This window comes from Epinephelus moara, chromosome 13 (assembly GCF_006386435.1).
Source record: "Epinephelus moara isolate mb chromosome 13, YSFRI_EMoa_1.0, whole genome shotgun sequence".
In the NCBI taxonomy this organism is placed as follows: Eukaryota; Metazoa; Chordata; class Actinopteri; order Perciformes; family Serranidae; genus Epinephelus; species Epinephelus moara.
Genome location: NC_065518.1, coordinates 3,786,561 through 3,808,859, shown reverse-complemented (window position 1 = coordinate 3,808,859; position 22,299 = coordinate 3,786,561). Strand labels below are relative to the sequence as shown.

At 42.9% G+C, this 22,299-nt stretch overlaps 1 protein-coding gene across 2 annotated transcripts in view; it reads right to left on the bottom strand.

Moving 5' to 3' along the window:
- The window catches only part of grid1b (glutamate receptor, ionotropic, delta 1b), an 827,749-nt gene that overhangs the window by 36,728 nt on the left and 768,722 nt on the right, over positions 1–22,299 (bottom strand). For both annotated transcript variants that reach the window (XM_050059333.1, XM_050059332.1), the window contains exons 13-14: positions 20,676–20,814; positions 4,756–4,951 (exon numbers count right to left, since the gene is read on the bottom strand). In XM_050059333.1, the coding sequence (XP_049915290.1) occupies positions 4,756–4,951; positions 20,676–20,814 (335 nt within the window). The remainder of the gene's footprint in view (positions 1–4,755; positions 4,952–20,675; positions 20,815–22,299) is intronic.

Sequence of the window (22,299 nt, the reverse complement as noted above, 5' to 3'; positions counted from 1 at the left end):
AATACCTGCACTGCTCTTTCATTTTAATTCAGATATATATGTTACACATCTTTATGGTATTTTAATTATCATTTTCTTGTATTCCTCCTCTATATATATGTTTCCTAGTTTCTGCAATACTAGCTTTTATTTTTTCTCTCTCATTATGTTTGTGCTATGAAGCAGAGGTGGGCAATATATCTATTGTATATATCTACTGCTATTGTACAGTCAGATTTTGCGACCATGGAGCACCGGTGTGACATGCAAATACTATTTATATATGATTTAGAGAGCTGTTAGTTTTATTCCATCTCACAGTGAATTAATCCTCATGTTTAACGTTGTCATGGTAACAGTTTAACTGCGTTTGTTTTTGTATTTGCAGAGCTCCACAGTGACTGTTTTGTTGCATTTTGCAACCATGGAGCACCAGTGTGCCTTGCAAATACTATAAATGTATGTGTTTGTTTCCAGCTCACAGTGAATGACTCCTCACGTTAACAGAAGCAGCGATAACAGTTTAACTTTACGCTAACTGCTAATGTCTTAGTGTTGACAAGAAGCTTCAAGTTCAGCTGGAGATGGGCCGGGGCCTTCAAAATAAAAGCATCAGTTTATTATAACAGTACCTTATTTAACTTTATCGTGACAATACTTAAATTAACTTAAATACAACAGAACTTTAATTAATTTATTACACCAGTATTTTATTTCACTTTATTTCTTTGTTGTCTTTGAATTTTACGATGTCAGTACATAATTTGATTATGACAATATTTTATTGCACTTTATAATGACAGTACATTAATTTATTCTAACAGTACTTTATTAGAACAATACTTCATTTTACTTTCTTGTAAAAGTGCTTTGATAACTTCATTATAACAGTACTTTATTTTACTTTACTATGACAGTATTTTAATTAATTACTTTTACCAGTATTTTATTTCACTTTATTCTAACATTACTTTCATTTAAGTTTATTATGGCACCACTTTAATTAATTTCTTATAACAGTATTGTATTTAACTTTATTGGAACAGTATTTTATTTTACTTTATCATAACAACACATAATTAAACTTATGACAGTACCTTAATTAATTTATTATAACAGTATTTTATTTCAGCTTATTCTAACATTACCTATATATAACAGTACGTTACTTAATTTGATATAACAGAATTTTATGATGCCAATACTTAAACTATGACAATTTTTTATTTTACTTTATAATGACAGTACCTTAATTATTTATTTTAATAGTATTTTACTTTACTGTAAAAGTGCTTTGATAACTTTATTATAACAGTACTTTATCTATCTTTACTATGACAGTACTTTAATTAATTTTACCAGTTTAATATTTCACTTTAATCCAACATTACTTTTATTTAATTTTATTATGGCACCAATTTAATAGATTTATTATAACAGTATTGTATGAAACTTTATTATAGAACAGTAGCCACATTATTTTACTTCATTGTAACTGTAGTTTATTTTATAGTTTATTACTCTAGTAGTTTACAGGAGATTTTAAAATATCGAGACATATGTTGTGTATCGTGATATAGCATAAAATTATTGCGATATTATTTACAGGCCATATCACTCAGCTCAACTATGCACCAATACACCAGTTCCTCAAATGTGAAAACCTGTTTGTCAATAAATCAGATTCTGATTCTGAAAGACTGAATCTGTGAAACATAAAGTCTGAACGTCAGCCGCTGTTTTGGAGAATCGTCGAACATGGACATTCTAGTCTGGTTACAGCTGAGCGTTAGAGTGTTCAGCTGCTTCAGGCGGCGTCTTTGCAGCACGTCTTCCTCGGCAAACTGTTGTTAGTGATAAAGATGCACAAACAGTCAAAGTGTCCTCGGTTTAACTGTCAGGATGTGAGTGTGTCTCTGCCAGCGTGTGGGAGGACGGGGGGCAGCCGAGCGGCTCTGTATTGGAAAAGCACTCAACAATAGCAATAAAACTGATTAAAGTGTGTGTGTGTGTGTGTGTGTGTGTGTGTGTGTGAGACACTGTTTGGGGTGAGTGCGAGAAGAAATCGTCAAAAAACATAGGGGGGGTGTTTATCATGCAAATGGCTGAATAATGGATGCGCTCAGAGCCGATTTGTCTCCGACGCTAATTTGTCATTGGCTTTTTGGGAGATCTATGAGCACAATAATGTACACACGCACGCACACACACACACACACACACACACACACACACACACACACACACTGCGACACTGCCTCACTAATTGCTGTATTGTGCAATTGCTGTTGCAATTAAGTTATGGGTAAACAGAGGAGTGTCTTTGTATGTTTGCCTGCCATGACTAAGAAAGGAGTGTGTGTGTGTGTGTGTGTGTGTGTGTGTGTAAACCTGATGGTGACAACAATGGACTCACAGTGAGTGACAGCCAGTTAAAACACTGTTCTCCTTCACACCACAGATCACATTATTGTGACTGACAGACATTCATTCACGTAAGTCACAACTCAAACGTGATTCAGAGGCTCGAGCGAGAAGCCGCAATTACACGTCAAAATATAATTAAAATGTACGTGTGTGTGTGTGTTACAGCTGCAGACACACAGTTGTTGAGCCTCTCCCTGTTGATGCTCTGGTATGTGAGATTGGAAACTTGCCCGCTGAACTCAAGCGGCACAATTAATCAAATATAAATCACAATCACGATTTTGGCTTCGTGATCGACTGATACTGACGTTTAAAACGCTCCGCTCATAGAAAACCCAGCTGCTTCCGAAACTAACAGCCAGGCTCCACTTCTGGAGAGCTGCCTGCTGCACGTGCACCCCGCAGCAGCAGCAGCAGCAGTCTGTGACAAACTTTCCTGAATGTGTCAGTGGCAGACGGGCACAAATCAGCTGCCATCAACTTGTCACTCCAAGTCATCGAAAACTGCACTTCAGTAACTTCCAGCGTCAGAACGAAACGAAAAAAGCTGTCCTCTCACATTTGCAGGATATGTGGTCGGTCGCTGTTATTGTTTAACGGTGCCCAGCAGCATCGGGGGAATGCAGCGGGACAACAATGAAAGTTAAGGCATAAGAAGTAGGGCAGGCAGGAGGGGTGGTGATGGGTCCAACAGCCACCAACTTTCACCCGGGAGGCCGGTGTTCACTTCCTGTAAGATATATAAAGCCAAACCCTGTTCTTTTTTTCCTAAACTCGACCACGTATGTGTTGTTAAAGAAAAAAAAAGGTAAATTTGCAGTGTTGTAACGACGTAGTGCTTTTATTTTGAAAGAGACCAGGTGGGGGACGGCAGTTGATGAGAGTTGTTTCTGAGTTCAGTGAGGAAGACAGACAGAAGTTTGTCTTCAGTTATTGTCCATATGTCTTAATGTCTACCAATAACGAAGCGAAGCTGACCAAGTGACAGCCGTCAGGTCAGTGCCAGAACAGCAAGGCAAAAACACTCACTCCCTGGTAGCATATGTACGGGTAGCCAAGTTCTGGAAGCCCAAGGTGAGTGTTTGCCCTCAGTAATAGTACCAAGCGCTCAGAGTTGTGTTTGCAGTGACAAAGTAGTTTGCAAAGAGTGCAGAGACTTGTGTCTGCGGCGGAAAGCAACACCTGAGGAGACACCACAATCTGCAGGATAAGGAACGAATGAAAAATGAATAACGTCGCAAATGTCCCCTTGCTGACTTCCCGTCCTTCTCCAGCGTCATCTTAGTTATCCCTAACAGTGACGCTGCAGCGTGTCACAGCACTGTGACCGCTGTAAACTAAATAAATAAACCACAAATCATATGATATGCTTTGCTTCTTCGTAAACTTCCAGAATTAGCTGTTGCTCAATGAGAGTAAAATCTGCTGCACACGTCTCCTCCGTTTTCAGCCCAACCCCAATACCCCTCTTGCCCACTACCCCTTGGCCCTCGAAATGAAGCAACGAGGGGTAGAAATCTTTCCCTAGGAATTGGGACACCACTCACTACGTCACCGCGTCGGTTACGTTCACGCATACGTAACTATTTTAAACAGGAAGCTGCGAGCCATCTACATTTCCAACCGGCATCTGCAATGGAGTCTCATTCATCCTACCGATCGCGTTTGCCGCATTCATCATGCTTCGTTTGATGAACGACAGATGAAAGGGGACTTCTGCTAGCTAGCTAACCAGCTAACATCACGAGGCAGCATAGTTATACTAGCTGGCGTGTTATCGTAATATGAAAAGTCCGACAATTTTGCAAAACAGGACAGATGACAGACGCCAGATAGTGCGAGCTAGCTAGCTAGCTAGCTAGCTAACAAGCAACCTGACCATGGTAACGTTAGCTATGTATGAACTTTTTTCCCCGTCTCTTGCTCGGTGGTAGCCATGGCAACGTCTACCCCTCGCTGGCAAGTCAGCATCTGAAATCCCTCGCTCCGAAGGGCTAGTTTCATACCCACTACCCCTCGTTATGCCCCCTACCCCTACACGCAAAAAGGAATTGGGACACCACTACCCCTCGCGGGAACGCACAAATGAAGGGGTAGGGCTAAGGGGTAGAGCTAAGGGGGGGTATTGGGACGGGCCCTAAATGTGTGATCAGTGTCATGGTCTGTTGAAGAAAAAGAGAACGTGCATTTATCCAAAACACTTACACCTGACTTCACCTAGTCGCACCTTCTCAACCTGGTTCAGCCAACACAGAGAAGACTAACTTTATCTGTTATCCTGGATTTCTCTCTCTCTCTCTCTCACACACACACACACACACACACACACACACACACACACTGTCTTACCTTGCGTATGCCCTCAGACGGGCTGGACACGGAGTAGTCCATGCCGTTGTTCTTGCTGATGGTCCTCCACAGCTCTGCGTAGGTGCTGTCCTGCTCCAGAGGGTTGGTGCCTTTGTTCCTGAAGTAGTCGTAGACCGCCGAGTCCCTCACCGTGCCGTAGTCCACGTCGATCTGCCGCGCCAAGTCCTGGAACGACCTGGAGGACATGACAAAGAGATGGGAGGGACTGTTACTGTCTCCACCTCACTCGTTCATCAGTTAACTTCTGTGTTCTGGCACCAAGTGATCAAACATTGGTCAGCTCTGGCCCACGTGTACAGCACAGCAGCTGCAGGGTTTAGGGGTCGAGATTTGGCCATGAAGAAGCTTCAGTTACGACGCCATACACTGGAAAACTTTGAAAATTTTGGATTATGTCGCCTCAACTCTCTCAGCCTCCGTTGGTTAGCTGCACAGTGGGAGGAGACTGTTGGAATGACATCCCTCTCCCCAGCAACACTTTCCAGCTCCTCCTGGAGGATCCCGAGGCCATTCCCAGGCCAGATGAGATATGTAATCCCACGTCCCCCTGGTAGGAGGCCCCGGGGCAGACCCAGAACACACTGGAGGGATTATATATCATCTGGTCTGGGAACACCTCGGGATCCTCCAGGAGGAGCTGGAAAGTGTTGCTGGGGAGAGGGACGTCTGGGGTGCTTTGCTTGGCCTGCTGCCCCCAAAGACCCGGCCTCAGATAGGCGGATGAAAATGGATGGATGTAACGTTTATACTCTATGTTCCTGTATTTTCAGTGACATATTGCATCATGTTTTAAGTGTTTTGGTCTAAAACATGTGTCATAAGTGATCATAGACGACTCTTCAAACACTGAAAGCTTCATTCCCTCTAGAAAACTGACTATAACCTTGTAAACTGTAATATAATCACAGTTTTCTTCAGAGCATCGATATGACAGGTCAGCTCCTGTATTTGTAAAGACCTGCAGCGTGTGGACACTGAAGAGATGGGAGACTAGTTTTAATCAACGACACCCTCGAGACCAACTGATTAGTTTCTGCAGCTGCCTCGAGACGTTTCAACAGCAGAGTGGATTTTATTTTAATAAAACAGAACAGCAGCAGCGTCGGATCCATCAAAACAAACATCAGGAAGAATATCGATTCTCTAATAAACAAAAGTAAAGATGAAACCAAAAAAGAATAAAAACAGATCTAATAAACAAAAGTAAAGATGAAACCAAAAAAGAATAAAAACAGATTCTTTGATAGACCTAACCCTAAAAATTTAAAGTGAATTTTAAAACTCCGACATGTAGAGAAAAAGAATAATGTTCTTTATATATGAACAATAAAAATCTGAAAATCACTGAAGCTAACAGCTCTGTTCAAAATCAAAAATGATGTTTTTATGTGGTTTCTATGTTGTTTCATAGTGTTTGGATCATTTACAGTACTTGACTTAGATTTTGGATAAAAAAGTGTCTGTAAAACTAAAATAAAACTTTATGTGACAGATTTCTAGGTTTTAAGTTTGTGTGGAGTCCAGAGAAATTATGTTTTTTGAGGCAAAATATTTTGTTTGAGCATTTTTACTGAGACATTGCTGCGTTTTCACTGATGATTTTGCCCCCAACCTGCATATTTTAAGCCACAACATGATCTTTTCTAACCATGACTATCGACCCGTTTCCACCAAGCTGTAGGGTTCAGTTCAGTGCACATTTCTTCTGTTTCCACAGTGAAAAGTTGTGGATGGTACCAACAGAAGCGTTCCTTAGCGTCCCCATGTTTGGTCCCCCCTCTGTTGGAGTACCTAGCACACAGATCTGGTACTAAAAGGTGGAGCTAGAAACCCTGCAGTCTGATTGGTCAGTAGAGGACGGTCACTCTGGTTTTATGTAACCTCTGTTCATACATCAGTAAACTACAACTATAAAATGAAAGAGAAAAAAATAACTTCATTCACTGGGCCGACTGCCGGCAACTTTTAAGGTGGAACGTTAACTTGTAATGTTACTCAATGCATGAGTTGATGACGTGAATCCATCAGCACACCTTAAATTTCACTGTGACAACTTTGACCATCACTTTAGTTTTTATATGACACACACTTTTAGTAATGACTTTAAAAATATAGATTAATTTGGAGCGGATTATGTGAAGGTCATGTATTCTATGCTGACGATACAACCGTCATTGGCCTGATAAACTCAAATGACGAGTCACACTACAGATCTGAGGTAAAAAATTTAGTGAAGTGGAGTGAGAACAACATTCTAATCTTAAATGCTTCCAAAACAAAGGAAGCTGTTATTGACTTTGGCCGCAAGAATGAATCCCACCCCCCTCTCACCATAAACAGCACGGAGGTTGAGATGGTGAGTAGTTTTAAATTTCTTGGTGTCACTATCACTGATCATCTCAAAAAATCACTGCAACGGCTTTTCTTTCTGCGCAAATTAAAGGAATTCACCTTAAACTGCCAGATTTGATCAAATTTCTATCGTTGCGTGATTGAAAGCATCCTTACCTCCTCGCTTACAGTGTGGTTTGGTGATCTAACTGTACAGGACCGAAAATCCTTAAACAGAGTCATTTGGTCCGCCCGCAGGACCACTGGTGCTGACCTGTCAGATGCTGATGTCATTTATGGCTCTAGGCTTCTGTCCCGCGCCTTAGGTATTGTAAACGACCCTACTGGTCACCCTGGTGCTGGTCTTTTTGTTCTTCTTCCATCCGGCAGACACTATCGTTCTACCAAATGTTCTTCCTCTCGGTCTGCCAATAGTTTCTTTCCCAGTGCTGTGCGTAGCCTTAACAACTTCATATCACATACTTAACAATGTATGGTGTATGCTTTATATTTCTTGTACTTGTGTATAAATAATGCACTTTATATTCATGCACTTTGTCCAAAGTGAATGTCGGTTGATCTATGGGGGCACCTGTCTTTTTATTACTCTTATTTATGTATTTATTCATTGTTTTTTTAACCTTGTCTACTGTTATTCATGTATTTTTATGCTGAGCTCTTGCAACTCATTTCCGATGCAGTTTTTCTGCAAATGGCAAATAAACTGATTCTGATTCTGATTCCTCACTTCCTGTGGGCTACAGCAACACTAAACCCCTGAGCTTGCCTGAGAAGGACTAAATGCACAAAGCTGCTATTTTTAAATATCCCATGGAGAGAGACTCTCACTGCAGCCTGTTCTATTTTGTTCTGAAAATGTGGGCGTGCAGCCTCGTTCTGTGGACGATAAACCAGGTGCAGACTTCCATCTGTGTCACCGCTGATGAGGAAATACAGCGAGTGCTGGACGGAGCAGTGAGTGACAACAACCCCGCCCACATTTAAGAGGACTGTCTGAACAGACCGAGGGTCTAGGTACCATGTCTGAAGGCTTACTGCTGGTTCCAAAGGTGCTGGACTGAAAGGGTTTGGTGGAGACGGGGCTTATGTAGTTTAGTTTAGTACATGATAACCTCCGCATTGTTTAGATGTAAAGACATGTAAAGTTTCAGTGTATCTGCAACATAATGATGTGCAAATGAAACATATTAGTGATTTGCAGAAATGCTCTACACCAACATTTATTCTGGGTTGGACTGATTTGCTTGGAAGTTTGTGTTACTTCTTATTTTTGATGATAATGACCAGACACAAACTATGAACACTCGCAGACACACAGACACCTTGATGTGAATTTTAAAACATCATCAGATAAATTTAGGATCTTTTTCAGGGTGCTGCTGCAGAGATGAACAGAATCAGTGGAAAAACTTTAAGAAAATAAACTGACAGAAATGAAAAGTCAATCAGGAGAAGATGCTTTAAAAAAGGAACCAACACCAGACTCAGACAGGAAGTGACACAGTAAATGGTCAGGACAGACTGAACATGTGCGTCAGCGTTAACGCCTTCACATCCTCTAAAGCTAACAAGCGATGTGTTATAATGACAGGACAGAGACGACACATTAGTGCAGCAGATGTTTCCTGCCTGCTGTTTGGACACTGATGGGACCCGTCAGGTGGTGCGCCTCCATAAGTGGGAGCTCCGGTTCTAACTGGAGGTTCTGGTTCGCTGAAGACGAGGAAATCTGACACATGAAACATGACCTGTTCCCTGCAGCTGAACACTTTTTCAGTCACGTGATGTTTGTTGTGTTGAAATTAGATTTTCTCTTAATGTTCATATTAATTTCAACCCGTGTTTTCGTGCACGTGGAGCTGACTGATCACAGCTGCTGTCAGGACGGTGTCAACTCAAACGTTAATAACAGCGGAGTCTTAATGAGATAATTGCGGCGCTGGTGGAGGTTAGAGATGAAGTCTAATTGGATTTGCAGCAGGTGGATGTATGGAATCCAATACAGTCTGTGTGTGCCTGCAGGGCGGCTGTTCGATTCAGCATCATCATTCAATAAACATTAACAACAGAGCAATTTATTTATGTGGAATTAACTTTATATTCATCTGCAGGTGGACATTCATCTTTCATCAGAGCTGCTTTTGTTCATTTTTAAATTAATATTGGTTTATTCATTTCATTCGTAGTTCTGGGCTTCACTCCTGTTTCCTGTTTGATTCTCTGTGAAAACATGAATAAAAGCTCCAATAAAAAACTATTACCATTTATCTGCTATAGACTACTGAGTTTAAAACAAACTGTTCTTTTAGAAACATGCCAGATACTAACGCTGTTTCACACCAAGCACATCTGTCTAAAAGAATTCACATGGACATTTCTAAAAACTGATTTTCTTAGTCTCTATTGTTGCTGAGAAAAAAATATTTGGATGGACCTCAAATCCAGCAGATATGACGAATGAACCCTTTGTTCCAACTGATGTCACACCTCCAGTTAAAGCTAGCCTCCTGCTGAATGGGGAAACGTCTTATCAGTTTCAATTAGTCCATCAATCAATCATTTATTTCCATCCATCCATCCATCCATCCATCCATCCATCCATTTTCATCTGCTTATCCGGGGCCGGGTTGTGGGGGCACCAGGCCAAGCAAAGCACCCCAAAGGACCCCAAGGCGTTCCCAGGCCAGACGAGATATGTAATCCGTCCAGCGTGTTCTGGGTCTGCCCCGGGGCCTCCTACCGGTGGGACGTGCCCGGAACACCTCCAGCGGGAGGCGCCCAGGAGGATCCTGATCAGATGCCTGAACCACCTCCTCCGAGAATCGCCGCCTTAACGCGGTGGAGGAGTTTGTGTGTCCCTGTGAACCTGGGAGCTGTGTTGTCTGGGGCTAATAGCCCCTGGTAGGGTCTCCCAAGGCAAAGTGGTCCCGGGTGAGGGACCAGACTAAGAGCGATTCAGAGACCTTCGATGAAGCAGACCACTCGGGAGAAGAGTACCTCGCCTGGTATGGGGAAACCGGGGCCGCCTCCTGGAGCCAGACCCAGGGGGAGAGCTCGCCAGCGAGCGTCTGGTGGCCGGGCCTTAGGTCATGGGGCTCGGTCGGGCTCAGCCCAAAGTAATAACATTGAGCCGTCGCCCTGTGGGCCCACCACCCGCAGGGATAGAAATCAGGGTCGGGTGCATTGTGTGCCGGGCAGCAGGAAAGGGCGGGGCCCCTGGTGTGCCGATCCCTGGTGTCGCGGAATCATTTGTTTGTCACATGGAATTATACAGACTCCAGTGAAATGTGATCCCAATAGCTCCTTTAGCTTGTGAGCTGTGATCAAGTCCTTTTTTGCTGCTGCTTTATAATTGTCCATGTTTCCGGATGGTTCTGGTGATCCATGGGTTCCAATGATTTAACTGTCCACACATCCTGACCTCAACAAGATGCCTCATGGTCCCTGCTCCTGAACACAGGAAGCGCCGGGCTGCAGCCGCCTCTGAACAGTGTACAGCAGTAATCAGTGCCGTTGCATGACATCAGAGAAAATGGATTTATTGTATCAGTCCGACTAAAACCAGACTTTTAAAATCCGTGTAAACATGTTAGTGTGACTGAAATTGTCCTAAAGTGAATGTGTCACAGTGGGACTAACACACCCAGATCATGTGACTCCTGCTTGTCAATCAGACCCAAACTGGCCGAGGCGCTCTGAGCATGCTCCACAGTTTCCGCCCCGGGCTTTGACCCGGAAGTCCAATAGCATTAAATGTGTAAGAGAAGAAGAAGCCGGTAACAACATTCAGAAATCTACATCCAGAGCCGTGACTTTTTGGACGGACCAAATGTACAGAGCTGTAAAGTTGTCCACCATGGTACCAGTTAGCAGCTAGCTAACCGTAGCTAACTTGTTTGTCCATTGTTTGGTCTGTGACGTAATAGGTCAACAGGAAAAAGGTCCAATACTAACAAGCTGAAAGGGGGCATATCTCCACCTATGGTAGAGGAGTTGCACATACTTGGCTCAATGACTCGATCTCCTCCCGTGCTTGTATACTCCCAGCTTGCATCTCACATCCTGCTACTATACGCTGAACTGTCTCAGGGGTCCCGTCTGCTGTTGTAGACCCTTACCTCTATGGATCTGATGTCCACGGCCTGTTCTTGTGCTGCCATGATCAAGGCCTCTGTGCTGTCCTCCAGGTCGGCCTTTTCCAGCCACTGGTAGGATTTCTTGATGCCCGCCACTTCTTCTATCTGCCAATGGTACATCACATGGAGGGGTTTGGTCTTTAATGATATATCTTCTTCTTCCTCATCACCCTCTGTCTTGTGCTGCCTGAGGCACTCTCTGAGCAGGTCATCCTGGGGGGCCATCCTCCTGACATACTTGGATGCTACTTGTTTCATCCTCAGTCATGGCGCTGACACTCACTGATCCTTACCCTCCATCTTTCTGTTGCTCACAGAGTCTTGGGGTGCTGGACTTTGGATTGAACCCTCCATGCACTGTGAGGAGGGTTTGTGTCCTGACATCAGTGGCATCCATCTCCTCCTGTGGCCAGCTCACTATTCCTGCTGGGTATCTGATGACTGGTACATGTTGATAGCTTGGGTCTTATTCCTCCCATTGAGCTGGTCTCTTAGCACCTATCTTACCCTCTGTAGGTATTTGACTGTGGCTGACCTCCGTGCGTCCTCATCCTGGCTTGTATTTGATTCAATAAAATAAAGTTCACTAATCTGCAGCTCAGAGTGAACAATATCCTGCAGTAAATAACAAATACATTTTACTGGATTCCTTTTTTCCACTGATTTCCTATAAATGTGTTTCTGTGTATATACGGGTACATCTTTATTTTCCCCGTCATGTTCTTAGTGCCACCGCCGCCGCCTCTTTCTATTTTCCCTCTGCTCTCTGCAGGCAGTGTGCGAGGTATTTTTCAGGTCTGCTGTTGTTTGGAACCACTTGAGATCAAATAACTTTGTTTTTAGAAGAACAGAGCGACAAGAGGAAACACTGGAGTTTGAAAAGCATCAAGTCGCACAAAAATGGAGATGGAAAGTGGCGGCACTCCAAAAAATTGGTTCTGAGTACAGTCCTTCAGCGAGGAGATGATTTTTTTTTTTTTTTTTATCTTTTTACACCTCTGGATATCACAACACGCACACACACATATACACCTGACACATTCCCCCTGACCATCATAACTAAACCCAAAAACTTAAGCTATCACCATGTGTCTTTCATGTTGGTCATGTTTCGTCTGGGACAGCCCAAAATTACAGTGTGTACCAGGCTTAACAACAGATTTGGATGCATTGCTGCATGAGGCTCTCCGCTTGAAGGGTTAAAAAAAAAAGTTTCTTAAAAGAGGAAATTAGCACCGTAGCTGATGCTAACATGGATTTTACAAACGTTGAACCATGCGTTAATATCCTGCATGTTTCATTCAGTCTGATCCGCTGCAGTGAGACAGATGGACATCATGATTCATAAAAACCTTCTATGTAACAGACGACGAGCAGCTTTACGTCAGAGCAGACCAGGTTCCGTTCATCTGTCTGACGGCCTGTTATGTTGTAGTAATGACAGGCTGCACACAGGGATGTCGATGGTCGTCAGTCAGGGGGCAGATGACTCTCTGCCTCAGGAGGCTTTAAAGAAGTCCACATCATATGCAAATCTCCACTTCTGCATTCATTGAATGTCTATAAAAGCCTGGTCTCACTTAGCATTTACTCTCAGCGCTCTCGAATGAATCGCCCTTCACGGAGTAGCGTGCCGGGGATTTGCTGATGAAAATGTCAGCTTGGATTTGATTCTCAGAGGAGGAGGGAGGAAGAGGAGGACGGAGGTGTCTGCAGTGTCCCTTCAGATGGGAAATGAGAGATAACATTATTTATTCATACACAAGATAAATTGGCAAAAACAAGATGATGTACCTGAGCTGTGTCGAGTGTGTGCTCATGCATTCAAGCCTGAGAGAAACGCATTACTTTCCTACTCAGAAGACATTTAAAGAGACGACGGTGCATTTATCAGTCTGTCAGAGCTGTGCGGAAGAAGTCGTCCTGACTTTTAACAAAGTGAAGAGAAACAGCAGGATATAGAAAACTTAAAGTGAGCTGCTGGAACTGTGCGTGTTCAAAGACACCTACAGAAAAACACGACTTCTACAACTTCTGCTGTCTGAGTTCACTGAGGCTTTAAGACCTGGTGTAAAACATGTCTGTGTCTCACACGTGACATGTTTTGTTGTTGTTTCCAGGCTGCATGTGTGTGAGACGTTATTGGTGAGCTGTTTTTAGAGCAAAGATCCGTTCACACTGATGTTGAATACTTCAAACATGAATGTGAACAGTCTGGGCAGGAAGGTGAGGTCCGGGAAAAATCTGAACTGTGTGTTAAGCCCTGTGACATGAACGCAGCCTCTGATCCAACCTCACACACGGCGATCCTCCAAACTCACCAAGAACCAAATCTTCACTTCTTCTCACTGCTGGAGCTCAGAAACTCCATCTCCGACCAAGATGCATAGAGAGAAAGAAATTATTTTGTCTGCTTTTTGTGTTTGTGTTTTCTTCCTGTCTGAAATTTGTGCGCAGCTTTTTGGTGCAGTCCCGGCGGGGCGATGACTTTAAAGCCCCAACGCTGCCTTCAGTGCCCTCTGTAATGTTCACGGATGACGTTGGAGCTGAAATATGAACACAAAAAGGCTGGGCCGATCAGACGCTGCTCTCTGGCAGGACGTTGGTTTGGCCTCAGAGGCCCGTGTGTCTCGGTCTGGACTCTAAATAGAGCTGTTGGCTCTTTGAACATGAAATCTAAGCTGAGCGTCGTGTAATCCAGCGGGCCCACACACACACAGGGGGGGGCATGATGGTTGAATCAAAGATAAAAAGATGCTTCGGACTTTGATGTTCTTCTACTCTTTGGGGTTTTATTTGGGGTGAAACAAAAAAGGGGAGAAATAAAATGCTTCTTTTGATCGTCTGCCTGTAACGCTGGCCGGGAGGCCAAAACTCATCAGCCCTGTTGACACCACTTACACCTCGACACCCAGCTGGGTTTAATGAACACACACTTTACATTACTGTCACGCAGCAATATTTATGGATTAAAAAGAGCTTCAAACATGAAAAGGTGGAGACAATATCTATCACTCAAAGTTTTTTCTAAGCACTTTTATTTATTTATTGCATTTTTTAGTTTTGATCAAAAAAATCTCAGCCTGTTGAAACCAGCTGTAAAACATCCACTGCGGCTCTGATGGAAGTTTTATAAAGAAAATATTAAGATGACGTCACCAGACTGGGGGCTTACAGATTTACATCAGAATATCTCTTCCTGGAGTTTACCAGCCTGTCCCTCATGAGGCAAAAATCAACCAAAATTAACACTGGTAGCAAAGTGAATGTGGACTAAACTGTTCTTTTATAACTATTCATTTCATTAAAATTTCCATCTGTCATTAAAAACATATCCAAACACATCTGTCTGTGTACCAGCTGGGGTCAAGAACCAAGAATGTTTAGATCATCAAACGAACAATGGATCATACATGTTTGTTTCTACCTGTCAGTGATCACCCATAGCTGGCGTGCTACCTACGTTAGCTACATCGGTAATGTTAGCAAGCCTTTCATTTTCCCTGCCTGGATGCAGATGGGAACTGATCTAAACAAGTTATTGGCTGTAAGTTAACATCAGCGAAGGTTGTTTTCTTGTGGTGGCATTTCTAAAGTGAGCAAAGGTTAAAGTTAACATATTCTATTATGATCAAGGTGTTAATAAGCAAACAGCGTTAGCTAGCTAGCGCCCTAGCAAGTTGATAAGTTGTACTACTACATATAATCAAGTGCAATATGCCAAATCTATGCTTGATAAACGGGAATTTTTACAATTCTTATAATAAATTATCTTTCACCATGTAAATCAAGAATCATTTAAGAGGTAAAATTGAACCAAGAATGTTTGGAGACTAAATGTAGCAGGTGCAAAATATCGATCTAAATCTTCAACGTTTTTCAGGCCAAGGACACTTGAGCTTAACGAGAGACGGAGCAGAGACGTCCTCCTACATTTACTGTATAAAACTGAGTTTCACTAAGAGATACGTTTACCTGCAGCTGCTCAGTAAACAGCAGTTGTAGCGTGGCTAGGTGCGTTAGCTTCACCCTTGGTTACGGTAAAATTTAAAAGTTAACTTTAAGCCTCTGTTAAGGTTAAAAGTTACAAAATGATCTTCAAGAATACCCGTATATTTGGAATAATAATAATTATAATAATAATAAAGCTAACTTATTAAACAAATATGTCACCTAAATGTTAGCTAACTAGTTCACCCCGTCATTGTGGATAAGTGTCTTGCAGAGATTTTGCATTAGCTAGCTAACGTAAGTGCAGAGCGATTCATGGGTAACAGGGTAATGTCGTGTACTGTATTTTTTTTTAATGTATCAATAGGCAGACATATCTTTGGTAATGATGTGTTGGGTATTCAGACATATTTGAATTTTTGTGTTGTGGAGTTCGTCAGAGATGAAGATCAACTCGGAGAGCTCTGCTGTTGTTACTTTCCAATGTGTGTACTTTAACTTTAAAGTTAAAACTGAACTCATTGTAGATTCTAACATATTATCCTCACCATCTCTGTCATTGTCATTTCTATAGTTTTGTCCTTTTTGTTGTGCGTTTATGATTATTTTGTTCACTTAAACATTAGTATTCCTATTATTACTGCTCAAACTGGTGATCCATTATTGCAGCTTGGTCCTGGTATTTTTGGCATACTAAATTTGATGCACTATGTATTGGGACATACCATGTAGATCTTTTCTGTTATGCTCAGTGGTTTGGTAGTGTGGGTACTGGAACACGTAGAGACAGGTGGCAGATGGCGGAGGCAGGTTAGAAACATTTCCACAGGTTTTTATCTGTAACTTTTCTTGTTTTCCTGGTGATGGAATTATAGGTTTTTATCCTGTAAAACACAAATCATACCTGGAGGTCTGTGTTTATCACTGCCTGTCTGGAACATCAAATTGCAGTCCATCTGAACTGACACAGGTTCAGGTGATTCACTGTGATGAAAGCTGCTGATTGGACGTTCATGTGGCGCAAAGTGAAGCTCAGGGAACGAAAGAGAGTCTTTAACGCTGTACTTTTAGACAGCTGCTCACTCAACACATTCTCACTCCGACCTCGTCACATATTGACATTTGGTCATGGACTTTCCACGTCCACATATGACGTCCAAGGTACCCTGGGTGTGTTGGTTGTTGACGTTCTGGGACGCCGTGTCAACTTCAGCCTGTTACATGCATTGTCTGTTTTCAAAATACACTTCTGTTTTTACAGAAAATGTACAGTTTGTATACAGTCTCTTTCAAAATAAAAGCACTGCGTCGGAACAACAACATGAATTTACTTTTTTTTTTCCCTTCAACAACACACACACATGGTTGGGTTTAGGACAAAAGATCAGGGTTTGGCTCTACAATCTTACAGGAAGTGAACACTGCTTTCCTGGGTCAAAATCAGTGGTTGTTGGACCCATCCACCACCCCTCCTGCCTGCTTTATTTTCAGCAGTGGATCAATTTACATTTGGGGCTCTTGCGGTACCATTTGGCCGGATTGGCTGCAGCTGCGGCAGTCGCTGAAGCAAAAACACGAGTGTGAGAGGAGTTCAGGGAGGCTATGGAGAAGCACTTCGGTTGGCCTCAACGAAGTTCTGGCAAACTGTCAGAAGCCTCAGCAGAGAAGGACCGGGACTGGGGATACTGTGGAGGGGTGGAAGGAGCACTTTCAGGAACTCCTGAACCTGGCTGTCATGTCCTCCGTGGAGAAGGCAGAGCCGTAAGACTCGTGGAAACTCTTGTCAATATCGCTGAGGTGGTCAAAAAGCTCCCCAGTGGCAAGGCGCCAGGTGAGGATGAAATTTGCCCTGAGATGCTGACGGCTCTGGACGTTGTTGGGCTGTCTTGGCTGCCGAAATGAGTTTCTTCCTAAGGGTGGGTGGGCTTGCTTGGAGATAGGGTAAGGAGCTTGGACATCCAGAGGGAGCTCAGAGTCGAAAGGGGTCAGTTGAGGTGGTTCAACATTTGATCAGGATCCTCCTGGGCGCCTCCTGTTAGAGATGTTCCGGGTACGTCCCCCTTTGTAGGAGGCCCTGGGGCAGACCCAGAACACACTGGAGGGATTACATATCTCATCTGGCCCAGGAACACCTCGGGGTCCTCCAGGAGTGTTGCTGGGGAGAGGGACATCTGGGGTGCTTTGCCCGAGACCTGGCTTTGGATAAGTGGTTGAAAGGCGGTATTTGGGAGCACTGCAAACACATATTTCATCCTCCAGAGGTTTCATGTTACATCCATGTAAATTCCACTAAATGTATAGGTTTTTATTCAGGACACCAAACTGTGTGAAGCTGTACATGAAATCCTAAAAATCCTATTTAAACCACTTCAAAACTTTCCTCTCTTTAACTGAGAGCATCAGCAGAGCTGCAGAAAACACGACAGCTTCCCACAGAAGCAGAGTTAAGGTCAGTGTGTTCTTCGCTATCAACAGGAGGGTTAAATGTGAGACCGACTGAGAGTTCAGAGCAGAGACTTTCTGCTTCTTCAACTGCATTAAATGCTTGAACTCAGACGCTGTGGTGTCATTTCTTTATGGAGAAATATTCAAGCTAAGGGCTTTTTTTTATTTTAATTTGAACCGTCCACCTTCTAAATGTATAACTACATCAGCTCAACTTCTTCCACTTCACACCTTCGACTCGTGGGTTTGTTCTGGTACAGATGATATGGAGCTTTTCTTTTGAGGTGATATGAGAGGATCTTTTTCAGGCGCCTCCTGAAGATTAACAATCAGACAAATATGTGAGAAAGTGCTGAGTCTGATGAGCAATTAACGGCATGCTGCTGTGGAGTGTCGGACATGTTGGGTTGAGTCAGTCATCTCGCTGGGAGGGAAGCTTAGAAGACAGGTCATCGCTCAGAGATGCTTCATGTGGACAGAACACAGCCAACACGTTCTCTACTAATGAACCGCCACAGAGGCTGATCAGGTTTGAATAATGACTTACAGAGAAAAGTTGTGTTAGCTGCTTGTAACAACTGGACAGAGGTGGAAGAAGGACTCAAATATTTTACTTAAAGCTACCATATACAACACATATACAAAACTATCAGCTCCATCAGTACTGGTAATGCTGTTAGCACTGTTAGCTGCTAGCCACCGGCTTGACCACCTCAATGTTGAGAACCATGTGTAGGCAAACCTGGCTCAGACTCTGAATCACAGGTAAGTCAGAGTTTACAATGAACCTGGGGACAAATCCTAGTTGTCTCACGTAAGTTATTTGTTGAGAGCATAAATAGAGAGATGCTGAGCTTTTCAAATGATGATCAGTAAGTGTGTGCAGTTCGATTTCAGCCGGGGACGTTTGTTGCAGGTCCTCCCACCTCTCTCTCCGTCTTCACTATCAACTGTCCAACAAAGAGCCACACAAAAGCACCAGGACAAATTCAGAATGACAGGACGTGTGGTGTCTAGAAAGAGTAAACATCTCATGTTTAACATCTGATTCTTTGATCAAACTGTGTATGTGTCCTTCTGTTTCATTAGGTCCTCTGTCGACTGCTGAATCACCTCCACCGCTGCGATGACCTGATTTCTCCACAGGGATCGATGATAAATATCACCTCCTCCTGGGGGATCAGCTGCACACTGTGAAGTCTCTAAAAGCCTGAACATCATAAACTTCGTCCTGTTGGACTCCACTCAGCTGTGCGTTAGAGCTCCGAGCCCAGACTGTGACCTCAGAGGTCATAAAGACTAAATGAACTTCCTCCAGTCGAGCTGATGAAGACGGAGTGGCAGAGAGCAGCTCACTGTTTATTTACTGTCTGATTTACTGCTGTACGGCGCCGACACACACTCAGCTGTCTGTGAGGGTCACATGGTACAATAGTGTGGTGGACTTCACCTGCCTCCTATAATGGCCTGAGTTAAGCCTGGTATCCACTGTGTGATTTTGGGCTGTCCCAGATGAAAGATGACCAACAGTAACGAAACGTGGAGATATCTTTGGACGTGGCAGTGAAAGAGGTTCAAGGATGGCTGTTGTCACGGTCTGTGATCAAAGACAGCCTGGGATAAAATTCTGACAGTGTGACTGCTGTTACCACCTATGTCTACTAACCAACCAATAGAAAGGCAGCATGAGATGACGCACTGATCAGCACTAAACCCAAACAGACAGATATAGCTCATGATCGCGTAAAGAAGGTCGAAACATAGAGGGATATAGAGGTGGAGCTACAGCTGCCAGATGAGACACCTAGCAGCTAGCAAACACAGACACACTGCAGTATATAGTGCCCACAGAACTTTGGGTTATTCTCGGACATTTTAATAATATTTTCCGACATTTCATCAATTTTTTTTCTAACTTTCTAACAATATTTTTGGACATTTCATTAACATTTTTCCAACTTTTTAAAAATATTTTTGGACATTTTATCAACATTTTTTCTAACTTTTTTTAATAATATTTTTGGACATTTCATCAACATTTTTTCTAACTTTTGAAAAATATTTTTGGACATTTCATCAACATTTTTTCTAACTTTTGAAAAATATTTTCGGACATTTCATCAGCATTTTTTCTAACTTTTGAAAAATATTTTCGGACATTTCATTAACATTTTTTAGGACATTTTAATGTTTTTGGGACATTTATCAAAACATTTTCTGAGACTTTATGAACATTTTTTTCAGACATTTTCCTGATTATATTATTGATAATAATAATTTTAATAATGTGAGCCTCTATGCTGTGCTTCACAGTTGGAGAAGTAATAACCTGTGTAGCGTCCTTGTGCACTCAGTATGTGAAGCTGTTGCATCGTACGTTGTAGCCTGTGATTCAGTAGGCGCTGTCATCGCATAGTCTGCAGACATCAAACTTGATGACGTACCCAAGTTCATCAGATCCATGTGGCACAGTGGAGCTGCGCTAAACTTAGAGGATTGCTAAAAATCTCAAGCTCGGTCAAAACTGAACCTCAGTGAACGTCTCCAAATCTGTCCACACCTTCATGTTTTCAGTCTGCAGCCTTTCTCTTTACATTTTGGCAAATCTGTGTCATGAAACGTTTCTTAGCACTGAACACACAACACACACCTGGATCAGTTTGATACTTCATCTGAAACTGAGCCACGATCAGATGCTACACAAACACATTTTTATATCATCTATAAACGGTGGATATTGGAGATGTTGATACCACTGATATGACTTGTGATTGGAGTTATGACTCTGACAACAAGTAAAGTTTCAGCCAAGTGTCATCAAGCAACTGAAACAGTTCAGACGCTGCTGGTGTCTGTTCAGAGAGCATCATCTGTTCATCTCTGAATAATTCATTCATATTTACACCGCTCCTGTCTGCAGACACGCAGTAAACTGTTAATGTCAGGGTGAGCTCAGTCATACAAATCTGTGTGTGTGTGTGTGTGTGTGTGTGTGTTTGTGTGTGTGAACCTTACCGTATTGCATGGTCCATGCGTGACACAGTGAGGTACGCTGCCAGGTTGGCGGTGTACGACGAACACACGATGAGTGTGAAGAGCCACCAGCTGCCCATCACGATCCTCAGAGCCACGGAGCCGACCACACCATCCCCACCTACACACACACACACACACACACACACACACACACAGATGACCATTACCTCCACATCATCACTCAACACAGAGATTTACAGGTGTTTTCAAACTGTTCTCAGAGCTGTTAAACACCGATCACACACACAGCGAGCGGACATGTGCTGCGGGGATCAGACCTGTGACCTCTCAGTTACAGGTCGCTCTCGGTCACCAGGAGGCCACCTGTCGCCTGATACCAGCAGCAGGTGACAGCGGTGCTTTATCACAGTGAGCAGAGCGGCTGCACGGCTGCATCTAATCACAACCTGTTAGGCCTAAAAGGTTTCCCAGGCAACCTGCCAGACCATAATAGATGCAGCTGGGTGCCTCTGCTGGGAAACAGTGTGTGTATGTGTGTGTCCACGCTGGTGTGTGTTTGTCCAAGTGTGTGTGGATCCACTCGGGTTTGTGGACGAGGACACGCATGTTTCACTGTTGGTGTGTTCTTCTGTCTTTGTGAGGACGGAGTGGTTTGAGACCTTCACTGTGAGGACGATTTTAAAAAGGGAGGACATTTTTTAAAAAGGGAGGACATTTTTTAAAAAGGGAGGACATTTTTGTAAACTAATGACATTTTTGAAAAATGAGGACGTTTCATTAAGTAAGGACATTTTTGGAAATGTGGACTTTTTTTGATAAGTGAGGACAATTTGGGGAAATTTCTGAAGAACATGTCTCATCAGTCACAGTGAACTTGTCTTCATCAGCTGCTGTCTTATATTCAATCTGCTGATGACTGTGAGAAGTCCTGCAGGGGACATTTTGGAGGGGGGGGCTTAAAAACATACAGATGTTTTAAGAAGAGAGGACATTTCTAAAAAGGGCGTACATGTTTGGAAACTAATGACATTTTTGAAAAATGAGGACGTTTCATTAAGTGAGGACAATTTTGGAACATTTCTGAAGAACATTTCTCATCAGTCACAGAGAAGTTGTCTTCGTCAACTGCTGTCTTTTATTTTTGTTTTATTTGTGTCTCTTTGTGGTCCTTTGTGTCTCTTTGTTGTCGTTTTGTGTCTCTTTGTTGTCCTTTGTTTTTCTTTGTGTTCCTTTGTGTCTCTTTGAGGTCATTTTGTGTCTCTTTGTGGTCCTTTGTGTCTCTTTGTGGTCATTTTGTGTCTCTTCTTGGTCATTTTGTGTCTCTTTGTTGTCATTTTGTGTCTCTTTGTGGTCCTTTGTGTCTCTTTGTGGTCCTTTGTGTCTCTTTGAGGTCATTTTGTGTCTCTTTGTGGTCCTTTGTGTCTCTTTGAGGTCATTTTGTGTCTCTTTGTTGTCACTTTGAGGTCATTTTGTGGTCCTTTGTGTCTCTTCTTGGTCATTTTGTGTCTCTTTGTGGTCATTTTGTGTCTCTTTGAGGTCATTTTGTGTCTCTTGTCACTTTGAGGTCATTTTGTGTCTCTTGTCACTTTGAGGTCATTTTGTGGTCCTTTGTGTCTCTTTGAGGTCATTTTGTGTCTCTTTG